The following is an 18,952-nucleotide window of genomic DNA, read 5'->3' on the forward strand; positions in this document are numbered from 1 at the left end:
CAAATGATTTTACACCGGAGCAAAATGTGGTCCGTAGCTACAGGTGGGAACGAGAACAGCGACTTTCTGAAAGCAGAGCATTTTCCAGTGTAAAAAATCTGTGATGAACTGGTTTTGGTCACACTGGAGTGGTGCTGAGTGCTCCAATTCCCATCAGGTGGGAGATGCTCATGGCTGCCTTTCTTTTTTTTTTTTCCCCCCCAAAACCCCTAAAAGCACCTGAATCTGACCAAAGCAAAGGGCGCATCCCAAGGAATCCCAGGGAAATCAGTGGAGCCACCTCTGGAGCCAGCAGCTGACTGAGCAGATGAGATACGAGGCCAGAAGAAGTAAGCCCGCGTGATGGGAATTACAGTTGTTTGCTCTGGGATTTTCTCGTTGATGGACAAAAGCCGGCCCTCCCGGCGCGGTGCAGCAGTGTAGAAGCCGGGTTTATCGAAGGCCACTGTGCTTTTAACTACTTTGAAAATACTTGTGGACAAACACATTTATTTTTCCTGTTGCTGACATAAAAATGCGGAGACTTTAAAGCAGTGAGGCTTGATTCAGTGTCGTAAATGCTGCGGCGCGAGGAGACCGAGAACCTGCGATCCGTGCGCTCACGCTGATGTGCACATTCCTTCTCTGTTAAAAATCCCCTTCTCTGCTGAAAAAATGAGGGCCCTTCTCACACCCAGCGATCCCCAAGGTACCGGCTCAGCCGTGCTTTTTTCTATTTTTTCCGTCCTTTTAGTGACACCTTGTGAGACTTGTGGGAAGCGCAGGTGCCGTTTCCTTGGTAAGAACGGGGGCAACCGTGGCGAGCGCCCACCTGGCCGTGAGGTGCTGGAGCACTGCACCGTGTTCCGTCCGCTGCCTTTGACCAATGATCCGGATGCATTCTGGCCATTTAAAAATTTCAAGTTTGAGCCCGTGGCATGGTCAAACACCTCACGTATCGGAGACGCAAAATTAATTTCCTCTCCCTCCTTTCAGCTTTGAGTCCTTGTTTAGAATAACACTGCTGTGTTAGAATTTGCCTTCTGCTGGTCCTCTACAGCTGTCCAGGTGAAAGCTGCAGGTACCTGGACTTCTACATAAAAAAAAAAAAACACAAAAAACCCTCAAACGCTTGCAGGAGCTTAAGCTACACATTTTTAATATTTGGCATTCCTGAGCTTACCAGGAAGTCAGTCAGATTTGGTCCACTCCTTGCTCTGGATCAATCCGGGGTGGATGTGAAGCACTCGCTCATCCGCAAATGAAGTTTTCAACAGAGACGGAAAACGTATGCTTGCGATCTAGAAAGTAAGCTAAAGACTTCAAAGGGAGAGCTTCCTCTTCCACGCTCGCGCTCATATGCGACAGCTTTTGAACGTGTAACCCCTTCTTTTTCACAGCACAAACCCCAGCGGCTTCCGTAAAGGTTTATGTGGGTATGGCTTTCAGCTGTGCAGATGATACGGCAACCAACACCAACCCGGCTCATAAATATTTGGAAAAAGTACAAAATGGCTTCAAACAGGCCAGTATTAAATGACTGGAACCAGTTCAAAAAATCCTAGGCCATGCTAGATCTAAAAGGCTTCAACTTCCCAATTAAGTCAGATCCTGACCAGGAAGATCTGAAGCTCCAACGGGGAAGTCTGAACGCTTGCTTGGAAAAAAGATGCGACTGGGAGCGGCACTGGGCGTGCACCCAGCCAGCACTGGTCAGAGGCCCAGCATCTCCAACCACGTTTCCAGTCCACTGGTTCAGACCTGGCGTTCAATCACCCTTCTCCTAGCTAACTCCTCAGAGCTTAGAAAAGGGAGGCTTAAGGGAAAAATTAATTCGAGTACACCGACAGCAACTGTTCAAACATTTTACTAAATCAATTCACACAATTTCAAAATTGTAAATATAATTAAGGACAACAGGATTTCTGTATTTTTTTTTTTCTTCCAGGTTTATCATTAAGACAATAAACAAACACAAATTAGGTTTATAGCATCTGTTTCTTTTAAAAAATGAAAGGAACGCCACTCGATGTATTGATAAAGCACCACAACACAGTTACAAAATAGGGTCGGGCCTGTTTCTTTCACAAGTAAAAGACTACATACTCCTAAAGGCTTTCTGCTTCGATCCATACTTCATTAAAATAAAACTATAAAATCTCCTAGATTACACTAAGTTCAGACGATGCCTGGTATACAGTGCATTAACAGCAGTAATGCCAACTATCAGTGCCAACATAAAACATTTTAGAAAGTGAAAACAAAAACAAACAATCCCCCCCACCCCCACCCCCCCCAAACAAAACAGAAAACCAACAAAACCCCCACCTTTATTCCCCTAGATGAGCAAAATTTAAAATAAGGGATGCTCCGCTTCACGACGAGTTAAGGATTTGGGCAGGACAGGCGAGGGGGCTGGTACTGTAGCGCTCCGGGCTTAGTTGGCATCGAGTTTGGCCATTTCCTGCACGTATATCCCTATACTCTCACTGTCAAAGAGCACGAAGTACACCGTCTTGATTGAAGAGGACATTGTTGACACAAAATAGCTGGAGATGGCTTTCAGGATCAGCTGAGCAGCCGTTTGCTTTGGGAAGCCGTTTCTAGAGGGAGAGACAAAAAAAAAAGCAAGAAAATCAAGACTTGCCCAGGGAGCTCTCGGTGGCATAACCTCGCAGCGAAGGCTCAGCCTCTTTACCGCCGCACGGTAAATAAAGCTCCAAAGCCAGCGTTTACTGGCTTAACTAGAAGCTACAAACTTGTGTAGGCAAGACTTAAAATGTTCTAACAGAAGAAACACATTCCCAAGATATGCATAGAGAGTCCACGGGCATTAATGGGTTGAACCTTACGATATCTGATGGGTCAATTATTCTCATTTAACAGACAGCAGTGGCCTGACGCGCTCAGGAAAGCAGCACGTACATTAAGAGTCACAGAGTCAAACCCGTCCTGAAAGCAAACCAAGCGTTAAGAAAAGCACAAAGGGATAGAGAACTCGATATAGAAAATGAAACGTGAGAAGACACAAAGTACAAAACGGTTTTGCCCCTATTAATGGTTAATAATGTAGCACAACATTTTCAAAGTTACTTGTACAGCCTTGCTGCAGACTGAAAGGGAAGAGAGAATGAGTTCTTGACAGTGCGAAACAACCCTGGCGCACCCTTACCATTGCACACCCCGTGGAGTGAAGGTGAGCAAGTCTGCCCTCTTGGGCCACAGTCAGCCTTGTCCAGATGGCCTCAGCCTAACTTTATGGGGCTTGGGAAGCCAAAGTAGCTGTGTCAGGGCTGAGGACAGACTTAGGGGACTTGACGGCTTTTCTAAGCCAACCTCAGCGACCCTTCCAACGCTCCTCACATCCGCTTTAATGACGGGCTGATTCAGTGTGAGTACAGCCCTAAGAAAAATATCCTGAAAGCCATCTGCTTGGTATCAACTGGAGAGATTTGAAAACCAGAGGCCTTCCTACCCCTCTAGCAATGCCCAAGGAAGAGGCTCCTGCCTCCTTCTTCTGGAGAAGCCACAAACAGAGCAAACCTTGCTCCTTGCTCAGGTAACAAAGCCGCATGTGACTGAATTTCAAAGCTCAGTGCCTGGCCTGGGAACCCTTACAAGCTTTTTCACATTTTTATCGAGCAGCCCTTGTCTGAAAGTTTCATCTGATCTTAAAACAGGTCAAGCACAAGTAGAATGGCACGAACAAGGCCACGACCGAACTGTTGAGTTTTACAGGTCATGGCAAACTCCTGAAATGGCAGCTGGTAACGACTTTGAATGTGGCCCGAGCTTTGCTGCGGTATTGCTCCTGGTGTACTGCTACCCCCCCCCAGACCGTGGTTCCACCCCAGCCAACGTCTGGGCACTCCCCGAGCCGCAGGGATGCGCGTTGCAGTGATCGGGCTGAAGGTGATGGGGCATCATGAGCGCTCTGGTGCGAGTAGGACCCAAACAGAATTTGAAAGAGCCCGTTGAGCATCGCCTGCTTGCCTGACACGCACTGACAGATACACAACGGTCAATACCGCCCGTTACAAAGTGTGTACTATTAATGCTACTAATAATTCACAGCTTGCACAGGTGGCTGAGTTTCTCAGGAGTTTCCTCAGCAATTGGAAGAAGCGGGGCTAAATTCAGCCCTGGCACTAACAGGTACAGCATCACTTAGCATTTGCTCACTGAGGCACCAAACTCTGATAATAAAATGCTGTTGTACTCTGCCTCTCATTACATGCTGCAAGACACAAAATGAGAAAGGCAACTGCCTGTGTCATGGCCCGCTTACTGCACATTACCTTACCATAAAATACACTCCGAGAGCAATTCTGGGGTAGTGCTGCCTGTAATGTGATATTGTACACGCTGCCTGAAGGTAATGCTTGTGATAATTCAAAAATGATGACATGAAACAGTTCATGCTGTTTCTTTCTTTTCTGAAAACGCCCAATTTTTTCTTTTACTGAAGGAAAAAAAAAAAAAAAAAAAGGAAAAAGCCTTGTGAAAAACCCTTGTACTTTTCCGAAGCCAAATGAGCTGATCAGGGAGAATCAGCTGTGTGACAAGTTAATCAACTGAGAGCACAGTTTTGACACAGGAGCTGCTTCCGACTGTCAGCTTACATAGAGCAAAAGACAGACTCAGCATGCCCCCCATCTGATCACTTGCTACTTAGGAGTGCTGCATCCTGCCACATACTGAACTTTGAGGGATTTTGCTCCTGTGCAGGAATTGTCACGTAGGCCAGTGTCAGAATCAGGGCACGCACCACTTCTGAATTGCTCGCAGGGGACCCTGAACTCCTGCAACTCCCACTTCAGCAGTGCTCCAGCAAGGTGGCCACAACAGGGCACACAAAGGAAGAGCAGCCCCAGCAAAGGGAGGCATGCACAAAGGGAAGCCGGTTAAAGTAAATTGTTTAGGACCACTCTCCCAACAGAAAGGAGAGAGTCAGAGTAGAAAAACCAGAAGAAAGGTGCTGACCCAATGGCCATGTGTGGGCTGCAGGGAACAGAAGCCTCTGGCGTCAATCTACTGGTCTGAGTTAAGTCCTTGTGAAAAGGCAGCCTGAGACTTCAGCCAAGCTCGTGTCAATTCAGATCAAAGTCAGAGGCTCCGAATGAAATCCTTACTCCGAGGATGATTTTATGTTCAATCCCTAACTCCCCTTTCCCTGTTCTCCTGCTGGCCCTACCAGGCTGAACTCCAGGCTACCTCTGTGCAGCACCCAACTTGTGCTTTCCACTTGAGCATCTGGCCCACCGAATGCTACAAGTATGCTATTTTATTTCCCCCCATGATTTATTTGAACTGCCCTCATGTAATCCCATTCCTCAACTATAAAAGAGAATGAAACTGTTTATGGGGGTTTATTGGGTGATGTCTGCTTGACAGATGTCTGTACGAGAATAGCTGCATACATGTGGCGTCTTTGGCATTTGTTGTCTTTAAAAGCTTTACTTCTATTTTTTTGAACACTTCTGACTTCATAGAAACAAGAGTATTGTCAGAATATATCCTGTTCTCTCCCAAATTAATTTATGCTTGAATATCTCCAATTAAGAGAAAAAAGGGAAAATAAACAACCTCATGTATTTCTCAAGGCTTCTTGATTCCTCTCCATCTTTTGAAAGCACCACTTCACCGGCTTGAGTGAGAGTGACGCACACATGCCAAGCTGAGAACTTAGCCACAGATCTTGCCTGTCAGTAACCAGATTTCATAACAGAATGTGAATCTCATGATTATTCAGGGTTTCACCGCCTTCCAACACCAATCAACCACTTTGCAATGAGGGCTGGGAACGGTTCTTTGCTGGGAGCTATCCAGAAAAGAAAGGGCTCTGGGGAAGGCACTCTGTGTCCTCTCGGTTTAGGCACCTATGGAACCAGTTCCATGGTCACTCCCCAGTCCAGGGAGGAGCGCAGTTCCTCCTAAAGAGCAATTCAGAGCTGCTCCATGTACTGCCTAGCCTGTGAACCTGACAGATAATTCAACGGGTAAGTATGAACCCTCGGCTCTATTTCTCTACCATTCCACAAAGTTTGCTCATGTTACCTCCTTAAAATAACACCCATGCAAATTAACCTTATTCGGAGCTTTGCCTGATGCAAATCCCTTACATTCATTATCCTAGTGATACTGTGGTTTCTTCAGTGTCATTCACCCAAAAGCTCAAACAGCACTTCCCGCCCTAACCCACAGAATATGCAGGAATTAATCCGGTGTTGCAACACGGCGCAACGGGAAGAATATTCTTGCTGTGCATCAGCCAACCTCTTTCACGGCAAATTCAAAAGGGGCAGCTGTCCAGGGTTAAATACACAACTGTGTAATTCAGCCTAGATTTGGCCCTTGGTCTTCATACTGAGCCATCGTTACGGGCCCAGTGGTCCAAACCTCCCTCCCCACCCCAAGCCCGAGAGGCTGGGATTAAAAGTGTAGTCCGTATTTAGACCCTTACAAACATGATCCAACTTTCAAAGGCACTGAGCATCCTGTACAAAGCCAAAGGACCTTAACTTTAGACTTGGCTTTCAGAAACCTTGGCAAAGGCTTTTAAGGCCTTTTTTTTCTGGAGACAGTCCCATGATGTAAACTGCATGCTCACGATTTTGGGTGAAAGCTTGAAGTGACTCTGCCAATCTTGAGAGTTCCACTTCAGGTTTGCTGCTTAAACAAATGCTAAGCCGTGTCTTCTGGCCACCCTAAGGCTTGTATTCAGGAAGTTTAGTTATGCACTAAACCTGGGCATAATAGAACCCTTTTCTTCATGTCCTCCTCCACATCCCCAATTTATACAAACAAAGTGATAGTCTGAAAAAAGTCTTTAAACAAAAAAGTTTATGCTCCTTAATCTATTTGCATGTTTTAAGATCCTGCAGGGATGACTACTGAGACCTGCCAAAGTTGAACTAGAATTCAGGAGAATACTGCAGGCTCCATGCACAGCTTGAATGAACCTAGGAGGAACATTTCATTCAGGGAACTGACCTAAACAAACAAGATTAAGTCAGCGTTGTAGCAATGGGTTTTGTACATGAGAAGGAACTGGAACATACAAGATGGCACTTGGAAAGCGCGACCTATGTGGCGTTGGGTTTGTGCAACAGCCTTACCTGCCACTGCCAATTGAAGGAAACGCAATTGATTTCAGCTTCTTTTCATCAGCCAGAGCCAAGCAGTTCTTCACCGTCTTTTCCAGCAGCTCCTCGCATTTGTCGGAGCCCCAGCCCGGGCTATTACAGTGGATCACAAATTTCGCGGGCAATCCGTGGCCAGCACTGACAACAGCTAGGAAGAACCGAAAGCGAAACATAATTGCTTTCCTCTCCTTTGGATTAAAAGAGTGCATACAAAATTAAAATAGCAAACAACTGACAGGCATTCCCTTAGCCCCTGTGAATGTTTTAGATTACAAATCACACGGCCTTAAAATATAACAACATGATTACAGAGACTTTGTATTTTCCATTTCCAGCTGCGCTTTGCTGTGGTAATTTATAAATCATAGCTATAATTGAGCATATTTTAGAGAGGGCAAGAATTCATGGCTGACATCAAAGGAAACACATTTATATTGGGGATTGTGCAAACTTGTGTACCGTGTAAAGAGAAAAGCAAGTAACCTGTTGGAATGCCAACCCGCTGCAGTGACGATCTCGCCTTGGTTCCATTTACTGCAGAGCTGCAGTGTCAGGATGCTAGGCAGTCGCCCAGAGCTACGACTTGGGTGACCTTCAGCCTCTCCTGCTAAATACAGGTTGTTTAGTTCGCTTCAGGTCCCGCTGCAGCCCAAACTGCATCAGTTCAGAGCTGTTAGTGCTCTGCAAACTGGTAAGGAAGGCTAGAAAAAAAGGTGAGTGAAGATTTTTGCTTTCTTTCCAGCTTTGTGTCTGAGTAAAGAAGGCATTTTGTGTGAATTCAAGACTTTGGGCCTGGTCTTATTCGAGCTTTGTTGTGTATGGGTCATCCAAGACCACTTAAACAATGCTAATTTTTAGTTTATCTCTTTCATCCATTCTTGACAGATGGTTGGAGAAGATGCATTTATAGATTCACAATATTTGTGAATACTGTTTACACACCCACAGGCAAGGCCTTGTATGTACAAAGAAATGAAGAATTTTTACCATGCTAAATGTGTATTATCACCATGATACTACCACGGACGTGTGGGGACTAAGAGGCCGCAGCAGAGCCTGCCTACTACCAGGGATTCTCCAGACGAGAGGCCTTCTCTCGGCAGGAGAACGTGTTCGGGGCTCACCACTTCCCATCCCAGAGCAACAACAGCCGGTGCTCTGCCTGCCAGAAAACAGGGTAAGAGGATCACGGCCATTTCTGAACCCACGGGTCTGTGGTCACAATTAAAAACGTGTCACTTTGGTTTGTTAAGAAAAAAAAAAAAAAAAAAAGAAGGAGGGAAGAAAAACGCCCTAACGGCAAGCGGAGGGAAGAAAAAGAGCTGGTTGAAATCTCACTGGCTGAACCATCATAGTCAGCCCCCTAACACGCACGCTTTGGGATATAATCATAGGCGGCCACAAAAGCGTAGGCATAAAATGGCAGCTTATATCTTCAAAAACAATACTAAAAATATCACTAATTAAAAAAACCCCAACACAATCAAGTTGGTAAAGGTCCTTAGAGGCCAGAAATCCTCTCCTCCAATGCGGAATGTTTAGGAGGCTTTTTGTTATTTAAGTGTAGTAGAAATAACCCTTGCAGCCCAGTCGTCACATATGTATACTACCCTGTAGGTGCTGCAGGGAAGAGAACGCAGGCGTTGTCACGTGGCATTCTGACCAGAGGTTAATCAGAAGAGTATGTTTTGCAGGACAACGGAAGCACAAGCATTTGTGTTCTTATGGGTTTGTAGCTTCTCAACATGTTGAATAGCCTCAGTGTTAGGCAATGCTAATTTGTCATAACGTGCAAATAAAATGTTGGCGGATTCAGAATACATCATAAATCCAAGCAAAATCTATTAAAAGCAGCTGACAAATCTCGTCAGATGTGAAATGTGGGTAATATCTTCATCCTGAAAGAATAAAACATCGTATTGATACGCATCACCAACTTTAATATTTCTCAGGGAGTGTTTCCTAGAGTAGTCATTAATTAAGTCATTAGGATTCTGTTGAGGACAGCTGTTAATTACCAAGAGCAGTTGTCCCTTACTTCAAACTCAAATGCTCCGAAAGGGGAAGCAAGCTATGCTTTTGCTGTAGAAAGCCAGAACCGTGGATATGTTCTGTGCTAGTTACAATTATATTCCAGGTAAAGATCCTGATTATTGATAGATTAAAGGGATACCCATACAACTGAGAAATCTGAAAACTGGGTATGTGTATGATGGAGCAACTGATGGGTACCAATTCTTCTCTAGAGTCCTCCAGCAAGTCCCCAGCAGCCCGTTTCTGCCGGTGCAGCGCAGAGCTCCCCACGGGGTAAGGCTGCCAAGCAGCCCCCAGATCCGAGGGCTGCACTGATGGCTGAGAAAGAAAATCTTTTCCCTCCAACTTGCAATCTATTTGTAAGCAGTTTGGGCTGGGCTGATAAGGAATACGGTACAGAAGTAAGCAAAAAACCAGGAAACCCAAACCAGTGAGTAACTGATTCTCTGTGTTTTTGCAGAACAAGAATTCCAAGAAAAACCTATTAAAAACTTTAAAAAGCAAGGGGGGAAAAAATCCCCGTATTAAGCACCAGAAGTAAACAGTTGTAATTTTTCCTGTCAGACCTGAAGCCTTACATCTCCTCTGCAGCTTTAGTCAGAATTCGTTTACAAAACTGCGCACGCTGTATTTATTTTTATAGCATAAACACAGATGGCAGAATCAGCCTTCTATATGAACAACATGTATCAGCAATTTCACAGATGGTGTAAAATTATATATCGTCATTACCAAACTTTATTACTCATATAGTAGATTTCTCTCAGATATTACATAAATTTTGATAACTAGGCATCAAAAAGTCATAAGCTTTTATAGTGATGATTTTGGCACTGATTAAACAAAGCACCCAAGCAGATGCTTAACTTTAAGCACGTGCTTAAGTTCAGTGGAAGTCAGCGGCACTTCAGCAAAGCAGATGTTTAACAGAGTTGGACTCGACTGTTCTGAAAAATAAGCATCTGATTAATTGCTCTTCTGAACGGTGCCCTTGATAATCAATGTTCACTGTGTGCGCGGGTACCTGTGACTAGACTGATTCTACTTGCGATATTACACCACGACACCGTTTCCCAGCTGCTTTGGGAAGGTTACTTAAGATGCAACGTGTGTACTTTCACTTTGGAGAACACAAATAGCATGTAACCCATAAAAGCTGTCTGCAGACAGCATGAACCCAAGGGCTGGGCTAGGAGGAGCTTGGCTGGCTGACTGCAAAGCCTGCTGCCGAGAGCGAAGCCGGTGCCCGCCGCGTTTTGTTTGCAGGTTTCCGAAGCGCAGAACCTCACCTCCAGCTATGTCCAATGGCCCGTTCTTTTTGCGAAGCTCAATGACAGCTTCCACAAACTCCTTGCCGCCTTTCTTTTCCAAAGTGCTCCCTGAACAGAGAATTGTTATTTTACTCCTCTGATCCCAGGTTTCCACAGCAGACATGAGACTCATCGTTATTTTTTATTACATCATTCTAGAGTTTTCTGCCCAAACATTTTTTTTGGGGACTGCAAAGTAAGATCTAAACCTTTTGGGACTTCAGAATTAGCTAGTCATTAAAAACAACAACAACAACAACAAAAAGAAAAAACCAAAAAAGACAACCCTAACAACCCAAAAAGCTCACATCGCTATCCCTTGCTAAGGCTCCGGTTTTAAAGTCAGCACATCTGGCGTGACATCCCTACCTCCTTCCTCACCACCAGCATCTGTTAGTGTGAAACGTTCCAGCAGGATGTGCTAGCTGAAGGTTCGCAATTCCTTCCCCTAAGATTCATTTCCCCTCTTCTCTTACAAATTGTTTCAAAGAGCCATTTGCCACAATAAGAATTTGAAACTCACCTGATCTTGGTCCCTGACCCCAACAGGTGGCACCAGGAATGAAACAGTCTCGTGAGTGCAGCGGGCTGCTTTACTTGGTAACTGCCCAGCTTGTTGAGCCACCTTTAACCAAGAGGAAGAGCCTCAGAAATCAGGAGAATCTCTAAGGAACATATTCCTCCAATGAACTTCTCTAACTACAGCTAAGGAGCTGGGCAAAGTCATTCTGGGAGGAGAAGAGCTGTGCGGTGTTTCAGGGCAACCAAAAGGTATGCTGTTTACAAAGGCAGTCCATCACTCAATGGTTTAGATCTTATTTTGCAGCTCTAGTTTTAAATATTAATATAAAAAACAGCCCAAGAAAGCATTTTCCTAACTACATAAGCATCCCACATAATTTTGCATTGTGCATATTAATTATAAAGGTAGATAAGTACAAAGCAGTGATATCATAAAGGCTCTGATTTGAGAGATTACTTTGAAAACCGATTTCCAAAAACTCAGAACTAGGATCTCTAAAGACATTTATCTGGTGAAACCCCTTACTTTCACTGATGACGAAAGAAAAAAATGCATTTTCTGATGGAAGTGCACATACTGTATGCTCAAGGAAGCAGAGCCCCTCCTCCAAGATTCAGTTTCCTAAGTAGGGTTACAGCTCTAAGGACTAAGAGGGCTGCAAGATGCTTTTGTTTTGACACCATTGCTAAATTTCTTCCAAAATGAAGATTGAAAGTTGAAAACAATGCACTTGGCCATTCAAACACTGACTCTGTGACCCTGCCTCTATGTTGCTACTGGCGGTTTATTGCTTTTGAGGTACAAAAGCTGGGGGCAATTAAAAAACGTGTGCCTGGTCCTTTGCTTTTTTCAGAACCAACTCACAACGGGTGCTTGCCAAAAGCTGGTTGCAAGGTCAGACTGTGTCGGTCACAGTGTAATTTGCTTCGTGCTCATTTCAGCTTTTTTATGTAAATACTCCGATCTAAGTTTATTCAGACAAGAATTTTCTGCAACTCAAAGTTACCTATCCCTCAGCAGCTGAGTGGAAGGCACCGTCTTACAAATCCCTCAGCAAGGGCAGCAGTGGCTTTAGCTGCCAGGGTGCTAGGAAAGGAGAGCCGCCCCGAAGTGAGGGGCCCGAGAGCGGGACCCACCGTGCCCACTGCTGAGCCAGTCTGGCAGACGTGGCCGACCCCGGGGCCTTACAAAATCACCCTGACTGAGAAGAGATAGGGAGGGAAAGAAACAGGCTTCCGTTCTAGTTATAGTCGTCTTGTATGCATTTCCATATCGTTCCTATTTCTATTTGTATATATTCCAGTTATATTCCCCTTGAGTCCATCAACTCAGATCAGTCCTAAAACCCATGACATTCATAATCCTTAATTTCTCTTGTTTCAAGGGGAAACGTAATTAAGCCTTGTGCAGAACCTAGGAACAGAAAAGATCTATTAAGTAGGTCATTTCTTCGCCATTGCAAAGCTGTTGTACATTTAATGGAATTTAGCCTAGTTTGCTTTAATTCAATCCAGAAGGATGAGCTTTTTCCCTTCTACTGGGAATTAATTTATAATTAAAAGCAATGAACAACCCTGTCACTTTATTTCACTGAGCTCTCCTCTTGCAGACCTGGTACAAAGAAGAGCAGAAGTAGTATTTGGTAGGAATCAGTGAGGTTTTCTGCATTTACTCCTCAATTACGTTGTTCTTCTGATGAATAGTGAGGATTTATATTGAAATGATATTTCAGAACTATGTTCATCGGGGAAAGGACATATTGTATTTAACCATAAATAGTGAGGATTAATATTGAAATGATATTTCAGAACTATGTTGTAAATTAGCTTCATCGGGGAAAGGACATATTGTATTTAACCATTTTCCACTACATTAGCAAGTTTCTTGATGGAAGTCTTGCTTCACAGCTTCAAGGTTAGTAGCTTATTTGCTCACAGGCATAAATATGTGTCACTCCCATGAGAATAAGACCATTATCTCATGCTTTCCAAGCAGGCATTGGTATCAGTGTTGAAAACAGCGTTAGCAGAAATTTAGGCTCTAAAATTCTCAGGGTAAGCCCCCAGTACATTTAAATTGTTAGGGAAAAAAACAACAAAAATTAAAAAAAAAATAAAAATTTAGATGGGTAAAAGTTAATCATTGGAAGCTAAGCATTTGTGCACTTCTATTCTTTCTTACAGCAGTCAGAGGCAACAGGAACCTACACTAAGGAATAAGCAGTGCAGCTTCGAGAGACAATTTTCTTTGTAGGGTAGCAAAGCATTTCTTTGTCAAAGGGTAGGAGGCAAGCACATTAGCTAAATGAGTCTGACAGACTTTAGAAGCATGGTCTTCAGATACAGGGGTTTAGGACACTGTTGTTGTCGTGTCTCTGCAGCACGTTTAGCCAGCCACGTCAGAGCTGTTCCTGCTCCAACAGGCTATACAGAGCTACGTCTGTCCGTGTGTTACTCCGAGTAGCCCCTTCAGAAAGAGCAGGTCCTGTGGGACACGCCAGCTCCGCAGCAGGACGCGTGGCGCTCCAAGCCAGTACCCAAACAGGCCTCCGGCGTGGAGGGAGGCTGTTCGCGTAGCAGCGATGAGGTTGAGATGAGATGTAGGACAGAGGCTGGGATTAGGTGGCTTTTTTTTTTTTTTTTAAGTATGGTGGGTCACCACCCTCACCAGCAGCTTCAAATTCTGATTTGCCTTCTCCAATTACCAAGGCAGTTCAGTTAAGGGACTGCTACCCTTTTACAAAATCCTTCAAAATACTGTATGCAGAGAGGGGTATTGCTAAGGTAAGGGTTACTCAGGGGACACTTAAGATACTGAATTAAGAGGTCTGTCATGTTTTCTACCATGCCTTCTCTCATCGGTGTAGCTTAGATGACCGACCGCCTGAAAAACGTACGTAGCATCACTATCCGTGTGCTTGTGGGCACGAGGACCGTCGAGCAGGGCTCTGGAGGTAACCGGTCCGTCAGGTCAAATATGAAAACACCAACCAATCTTAAAGAGTTCGGAAAACACAGATGGGCTAGGTCCAGCGTGTCAGATGTGAACATCTGAAACTTGGCATGGAGAAGGTGTACTGGAACTGGTTAGAAATCTAAAGATCAGGACTCAAACCATATTCAAAACAGGCATTTAACACGTCAAACAATGCAGTAATTCTTTTTCCTTAGTCACGTGCCTGCGTTGAACGTACTGTTCCTGCACTTCAAATTTTGGCGGTGCATTCTACTGTTACTTCTGAAAGTCCGATTTGGTGATAAAAATCGAAAATGCCTACTGGGTTTGCAATTATTCATTACTTTTTGTTATCAGTCAGGACTGCTGGAAGTGAGAAATGAATGCAAATCTGCATAGCTACAACAAGCTTGTGGCTGCTGATTGACCATGCACACACATACAAACTCCGCAGCACTGAACTTTCCATTACCTACTTCACCACCGGTGTAGAAGTCAGAGTTTGTCGGGTGAACGACAGCATCACTGTCGATCGTGGCAATGTCAGCCTGTACAACTTGCAACTACAACAGGTAAACAGATGTATATCAACCACGTTGGACAGAGACCCAGCACAGGCTCTACATTTACACATGTACCAACGTCCATATTTTCCTACCTTTACATCTCCAAACCTTGCGCCAAAGGAGTATGCTGAGTTGTGTGTGCAGGTGTGTGTGGGGAAAAATGTTAAAATGACAAGTCAGAGCAATCACATGAGATCATTTCCAAAGTTTTAAAATCAGCTAATACCCCATTTCACTTTGCAGAAACCTAGAACAACCAGTTCCCCACAGAGCATGACACTAAAATATGGAATCTGTTTAAAAAAAAAGAAATTCAGGATCATCAAGCCAAACAAAATAACTAGTTTCTCCATTTTGTCAGCACCAATAAGCTGACAGGCGCTAATCTTCATATGTACTGTGATTCGTCATTTTGTTTCTAAGAATGCCAGTCTCCTTCATAGGGAGGAAACCATGTATTTGCAGACAGGGTTGTAACCGAATTTGTTTCAAAAAATATACATGATCATTCTTTTATTTTACAGGTAAGGCATATTATCTAACCCTGTGTTGGGATGGCTGAGACACTTGTAAAAATATGCGTAAGCCTGAGAAAGGCCGATTTAAAAATGAGCCTTCTTAAATTTTCCTCTTGTTCAATCACTTGAGTATATGCCCACAGGAAACGCAGTCGTAGAATAATTACGGGTTGGATTCCATTAAGGAAGTTTAACAAAAAGACAGCAGCAGGCGTAATCAAATAAGAAGGGAATGCAGTTCATAATGCATGGAAGTTAATGTTTCTTTTCTTTTTGCTGAAGAACAGACTTCAGTTGAAGAAGGATTTAATTTTTTTTTTTTTTCCCCAATCTGGAACAAGATAGAAGCTTTAAAAGCAATGCACCATCTATGGCAGCATCTGCAAGTTCACTGTTGGGATAATATCAGTATTTGTTTTCAGCCGAATGTGAAAGTGATGGGGAGTAATTGAAGCATAATGGAAACAAATTATTTGACTGAATTAAACATGAAATCAAGGTAGGAAAGACTGGGGGATAGTTAATTATTTAATCATTCCTCTTTAATAATTTTATGCCTACTCTGAGTATCAAAAAAACCCCCAAGATTGCAGTTAGAATGGAGAAACTGCTTATTTTGAAAACAACCTGACAAAAAAGTATTTTAGTCCTCAAAGTATCCAAATAAGAAACCCCCCAAAATAGCTAACAGTCACATATGATCATTATGGAAAAGAATTTAAATGATTTGTTTCACTGAAATCAACTTGAAGACTAGCAAGAGCTGCAAGTATTCGGATTTGGTGAAAAAGTATTTTGAATAGAGTTCTTCAACAAAACAGAACCTCCAAGATTTGAATTTCTGCTCTTATTAAATGTATGAAGCCCTAAGGAGTAAATTCTGGGTTCCATAATTTCCATGTGACCGTTAGTTGTGTCAACCCATGCCCCATTTACCTAGGTCATCTTTAAGGTCAATGTCAGCATTGGTAGGATTGATAATGGCCTCCACCTCGAAGCCGGCTAAATTACTGATTTCACTGTGAATAAGGTTCAGCTGAAAAGAAAAGCATGAGGTGGGAAATAACAGGACAGCTGGGAAATCACAGAGAAGCTGCAGAAAAGTGAGCTTTGCAACACAGATGGAGATAGCATCACTGCAAACAAATACGCAAAATAAAAGGCAGGTCATAAAGGAGGGTTATTATCCAAAAAAAATTCAAACACAAGACTCAAACATTGTTCACACTGGGAGGACATGAGCGTGCCTACTAACAAGGTCTATTTTGGCTTTACGCTGACCACTATTTGGATTCTTATTTTGGGATTATAAGGGCGTATTTGTTTCTCCTCAAATCAGAGATGAAGGACACCCTAATCATTTCTTAAGCACCGATTACAGGAACGTGCCGTGACCGTTCAGCACTGAAACTGGGTAAAAGATGCTGCTTCTCCTTCTTTAAGCCAGCAAACACGAGTGTACCTTTCAGAAAGTGATTCCTCCCCCCTCCCAAGGGGACAGGTCTCTCTTTCTTTCCTTATTAGCGGTCACCTCATTTTTTCATGGCGGGCACCTCAGTTTTCAGTGGCACAGTTCCGCTGTCTTTGTGAATGGCCAGTGAAGGCCTGCAAGCAGGCACTCTTACGTGCTTATTGCTTCTAGTTTTTATTTTATTTGCTTTACTTCCTTTTGTCATTTATGAAAATAGTGATTTTAACCCCACCCACTAATGCCCATCAACTCCTCTCATTAACACCCGTGTCTCCAAAGCATGCTTCTCCATTGCTGTCTGAATCATCACAAACTCAGAAGGATTTCTTAGGGGCACGCGGTAAGGTGAGGACGTTAGCACAGGTATCTAGAGATTAACCTCACATCCGCACTGCGTGCCCTTAAAAGAATAAAAAGAATTAATGAAATAAGAGGAAGCTCAGATTTCAACTCCTAGCAACACATTTTGAGCAAGACTTAATATATAAAATAAGAAGTCCACAAAAAGACCAGCAACGGTAACAAACTGATCCTGCCCTGCCCATACTAGTGAGGATGCTTTTTTGGAAGTGCTTAGAGGTGTAAAGTGGTTGTGCAATTTGCTTACTGCTGACAGCTCGGGTGCGACCCACACCCCAGAAACAGCTCTGTAATCTGAGGCAATTGGATGCAAACGCCAACCTTGGCAAAAGTCAAAACTGCAGCACGCTGACCGGTACCTGAGGACGCTTAGATCCAGGGGTTTGTAACACAGCTTCGTAGCCGATGTTGGGAAGTCCGATTTCACATGCACCAAGTTTATTACCGCCAAAATTTAAAATACTTTCAAAGTGCAAAAACTTTTCCAGACTCTTTCATATGGGGAAATATATTATCTACATTGTAAATTAGGCTTCTAGCTACAACATGCATTTAAAATGACCGATTCAGTAGCTGATTAGGCAATATGGAAAGCAACTATGAAAGAGAAAGTTCTCATTCATGGATGCAAGCCCTGAAGCTAGCTGCAGGTAAGCCCGGCTTTCCTTCTAATCCAAAGCCCACTGGGCTCAACCCATGAAGCATAACGTATACATTCAGGCATGGCAATTAATCTCATCAATAACTGGATTTTGTCTCTAGGTTTGTAATCCACATTCTGCAAACTTAACTCTCCAAATCTTCTCCTTGTGTATGTGGGTTTATTAGGAGGGAATACGAGCCAATTCATGAAACCAATACAAGTGAATGGGTCATTTAAGGAGGCCAACATCCATATATTTAAGTTTTATGAAAAAATTATTTCCATTTCATTCATGTGATTACATGAATTGACCTTCTTTCTCTTTTTAAAAGCCTGCAATTTCATATAATTTGCATATGTTGCTTGAGTAAACTACGTTCCCTCAAAATAGGGTGATTTTGGCTAAAATGAGTGTAATTCAGCCCTGTTTTAAGTACGGGTCTGTTCAGGAATTTGTAATAAAATCTAAGAAAGCTTGCTTTCCAAATAGCTTGGAATCCTTTAATACTTCACACGTGGCGAGTTATTCATACTTGAGTTTGAGTCTTGAGTTTGACTACAAGCAACTGCTGTTTAAAAAAAAAAAAAAAAAGTCAAATCAAATCAAACCAAAATGTTAAAGAAACTTTATGAATTTTGAAATAAAAAAACAACAACAAAACACATGCACACACCAAAAGACTGTTTTGTGGAGATTTTAGTATGTTCCTAAGCATCTGTTGTTCATTTTATAGGTGACTCTCTTTGATCCCTCATTCTGTGTTCCACAAGGTTTTGCCCCAGATCTATTGGCTGCAGACCATTTTGGTTTCAGACCTGTAATCTATCTCTGCGCCTACTCATATATGGGATTTACATAGCAACCAGCTGGTACTTAAAGTTTCAATTTAACAGCAACAACAAAATGCTTAAAAAGCTGCCCATCACTGGTAACGTGTGTTGGCAGCTAAGTATTATCTGGATAAATTTTGTATTTACTGTTCAATGCACTGTTAGCTATCTGATTGCCAAAAACAACAATAATAATAATAAAAAAATCAAAACTTATCTTGTAGAATGAAACCCTCCAATGAGTAATTGCTCCATTTTACTACCCAACAGTATGAAGCACCTATTAGACTGAAGAAGCGATCCCCTAAAGGGTCACTTTAAAAAAAAATAAATAGGCACAACTTGCATATACATGTGCAACAAAGAACGGACATAACTTTAGGTAACATTTTAATTAAATGTTAGTTAGGTAAAATGCAGATGGCACCTAGCACATCCATGAGTATTCTCTGAGCCAAGCCTTGCATTTCTTATTTCAGACAAAATTACCTTTAAAGTCTTGGAACTTTTTCTGGTATGAGTTTCATACAGAAAACGGAAGATGCCTGTTGCAGACAACAAGCTGAGGTGTCTCTGAAAGCCCAAATCCTAACGCTTAGGCTTGAGGTCTTACAACT

At 43.0% G+C, this 18,952-nt stretch overlaps 1 protein-coding gene across 8 annotated transcripts in view; it reads right to left on the reverse strand.

Moving 5' to 3' along the window:
* Positions 1-290: 290 nt before the first annotated feature.
* LOC104128890 (core histone macro-H2A.1) overlaps positions 291-18,952 on the reverse strand; it is a 48,982-nt gene continuing 30,320 nt past the window's right edge. Inside the window, exons 5-9 of one of the 8 annotated variants that reach the window (XR_004842394.1) lie at positions 15,967-16,066; positions 10,448-10,537; positions 7,098-7,272; positions 2,308-2,582; positions 291-1,072 (exon numbers count right to left, since the gene is read on the reverse strand). Coding sequence is in view for 6 of the 8 variants with exons in the window: in XM_009641739.2 (XP_009640034.1) it covers positions 2,417-2,582; positions 7,098-7,272; positions 10,448-10,537; positions 15,967-16,066 (531 nt within the window). In the remaining 2 variants the exon portion in view is untranslated. Of the gene's footprint in view, positions 1,073-1,222; positions 1,281-1,850; positions 2,583-7,097; positions 7,273-10,447; positions 10,538-14,418; positions 14,510-15,966; positions 16,067-18,952 lie in introns of those variants that run through there. The other 7 variants (XR_004842393.1, XM_009641742.2, XM_009641739.2 and 4 more) reach the window with 7 other exon arrangements.

This window comes from Egretta garzetta, unplaced genomic scaffold, assembly GCF_000687185.1.
Source record: "Egretta garzetta isolate BGI_Z169 unplaced genomic scaffold, ASM68718v1 scaffold147, whole genome shotgun sequence".
In the NCBI taxonomy this organism is placed as follows: Eukaryota; Metazoa; Chordata; class Aves; order Pelecaniformes; family Ardeidae; genus Egretta; species Egretta garzetta.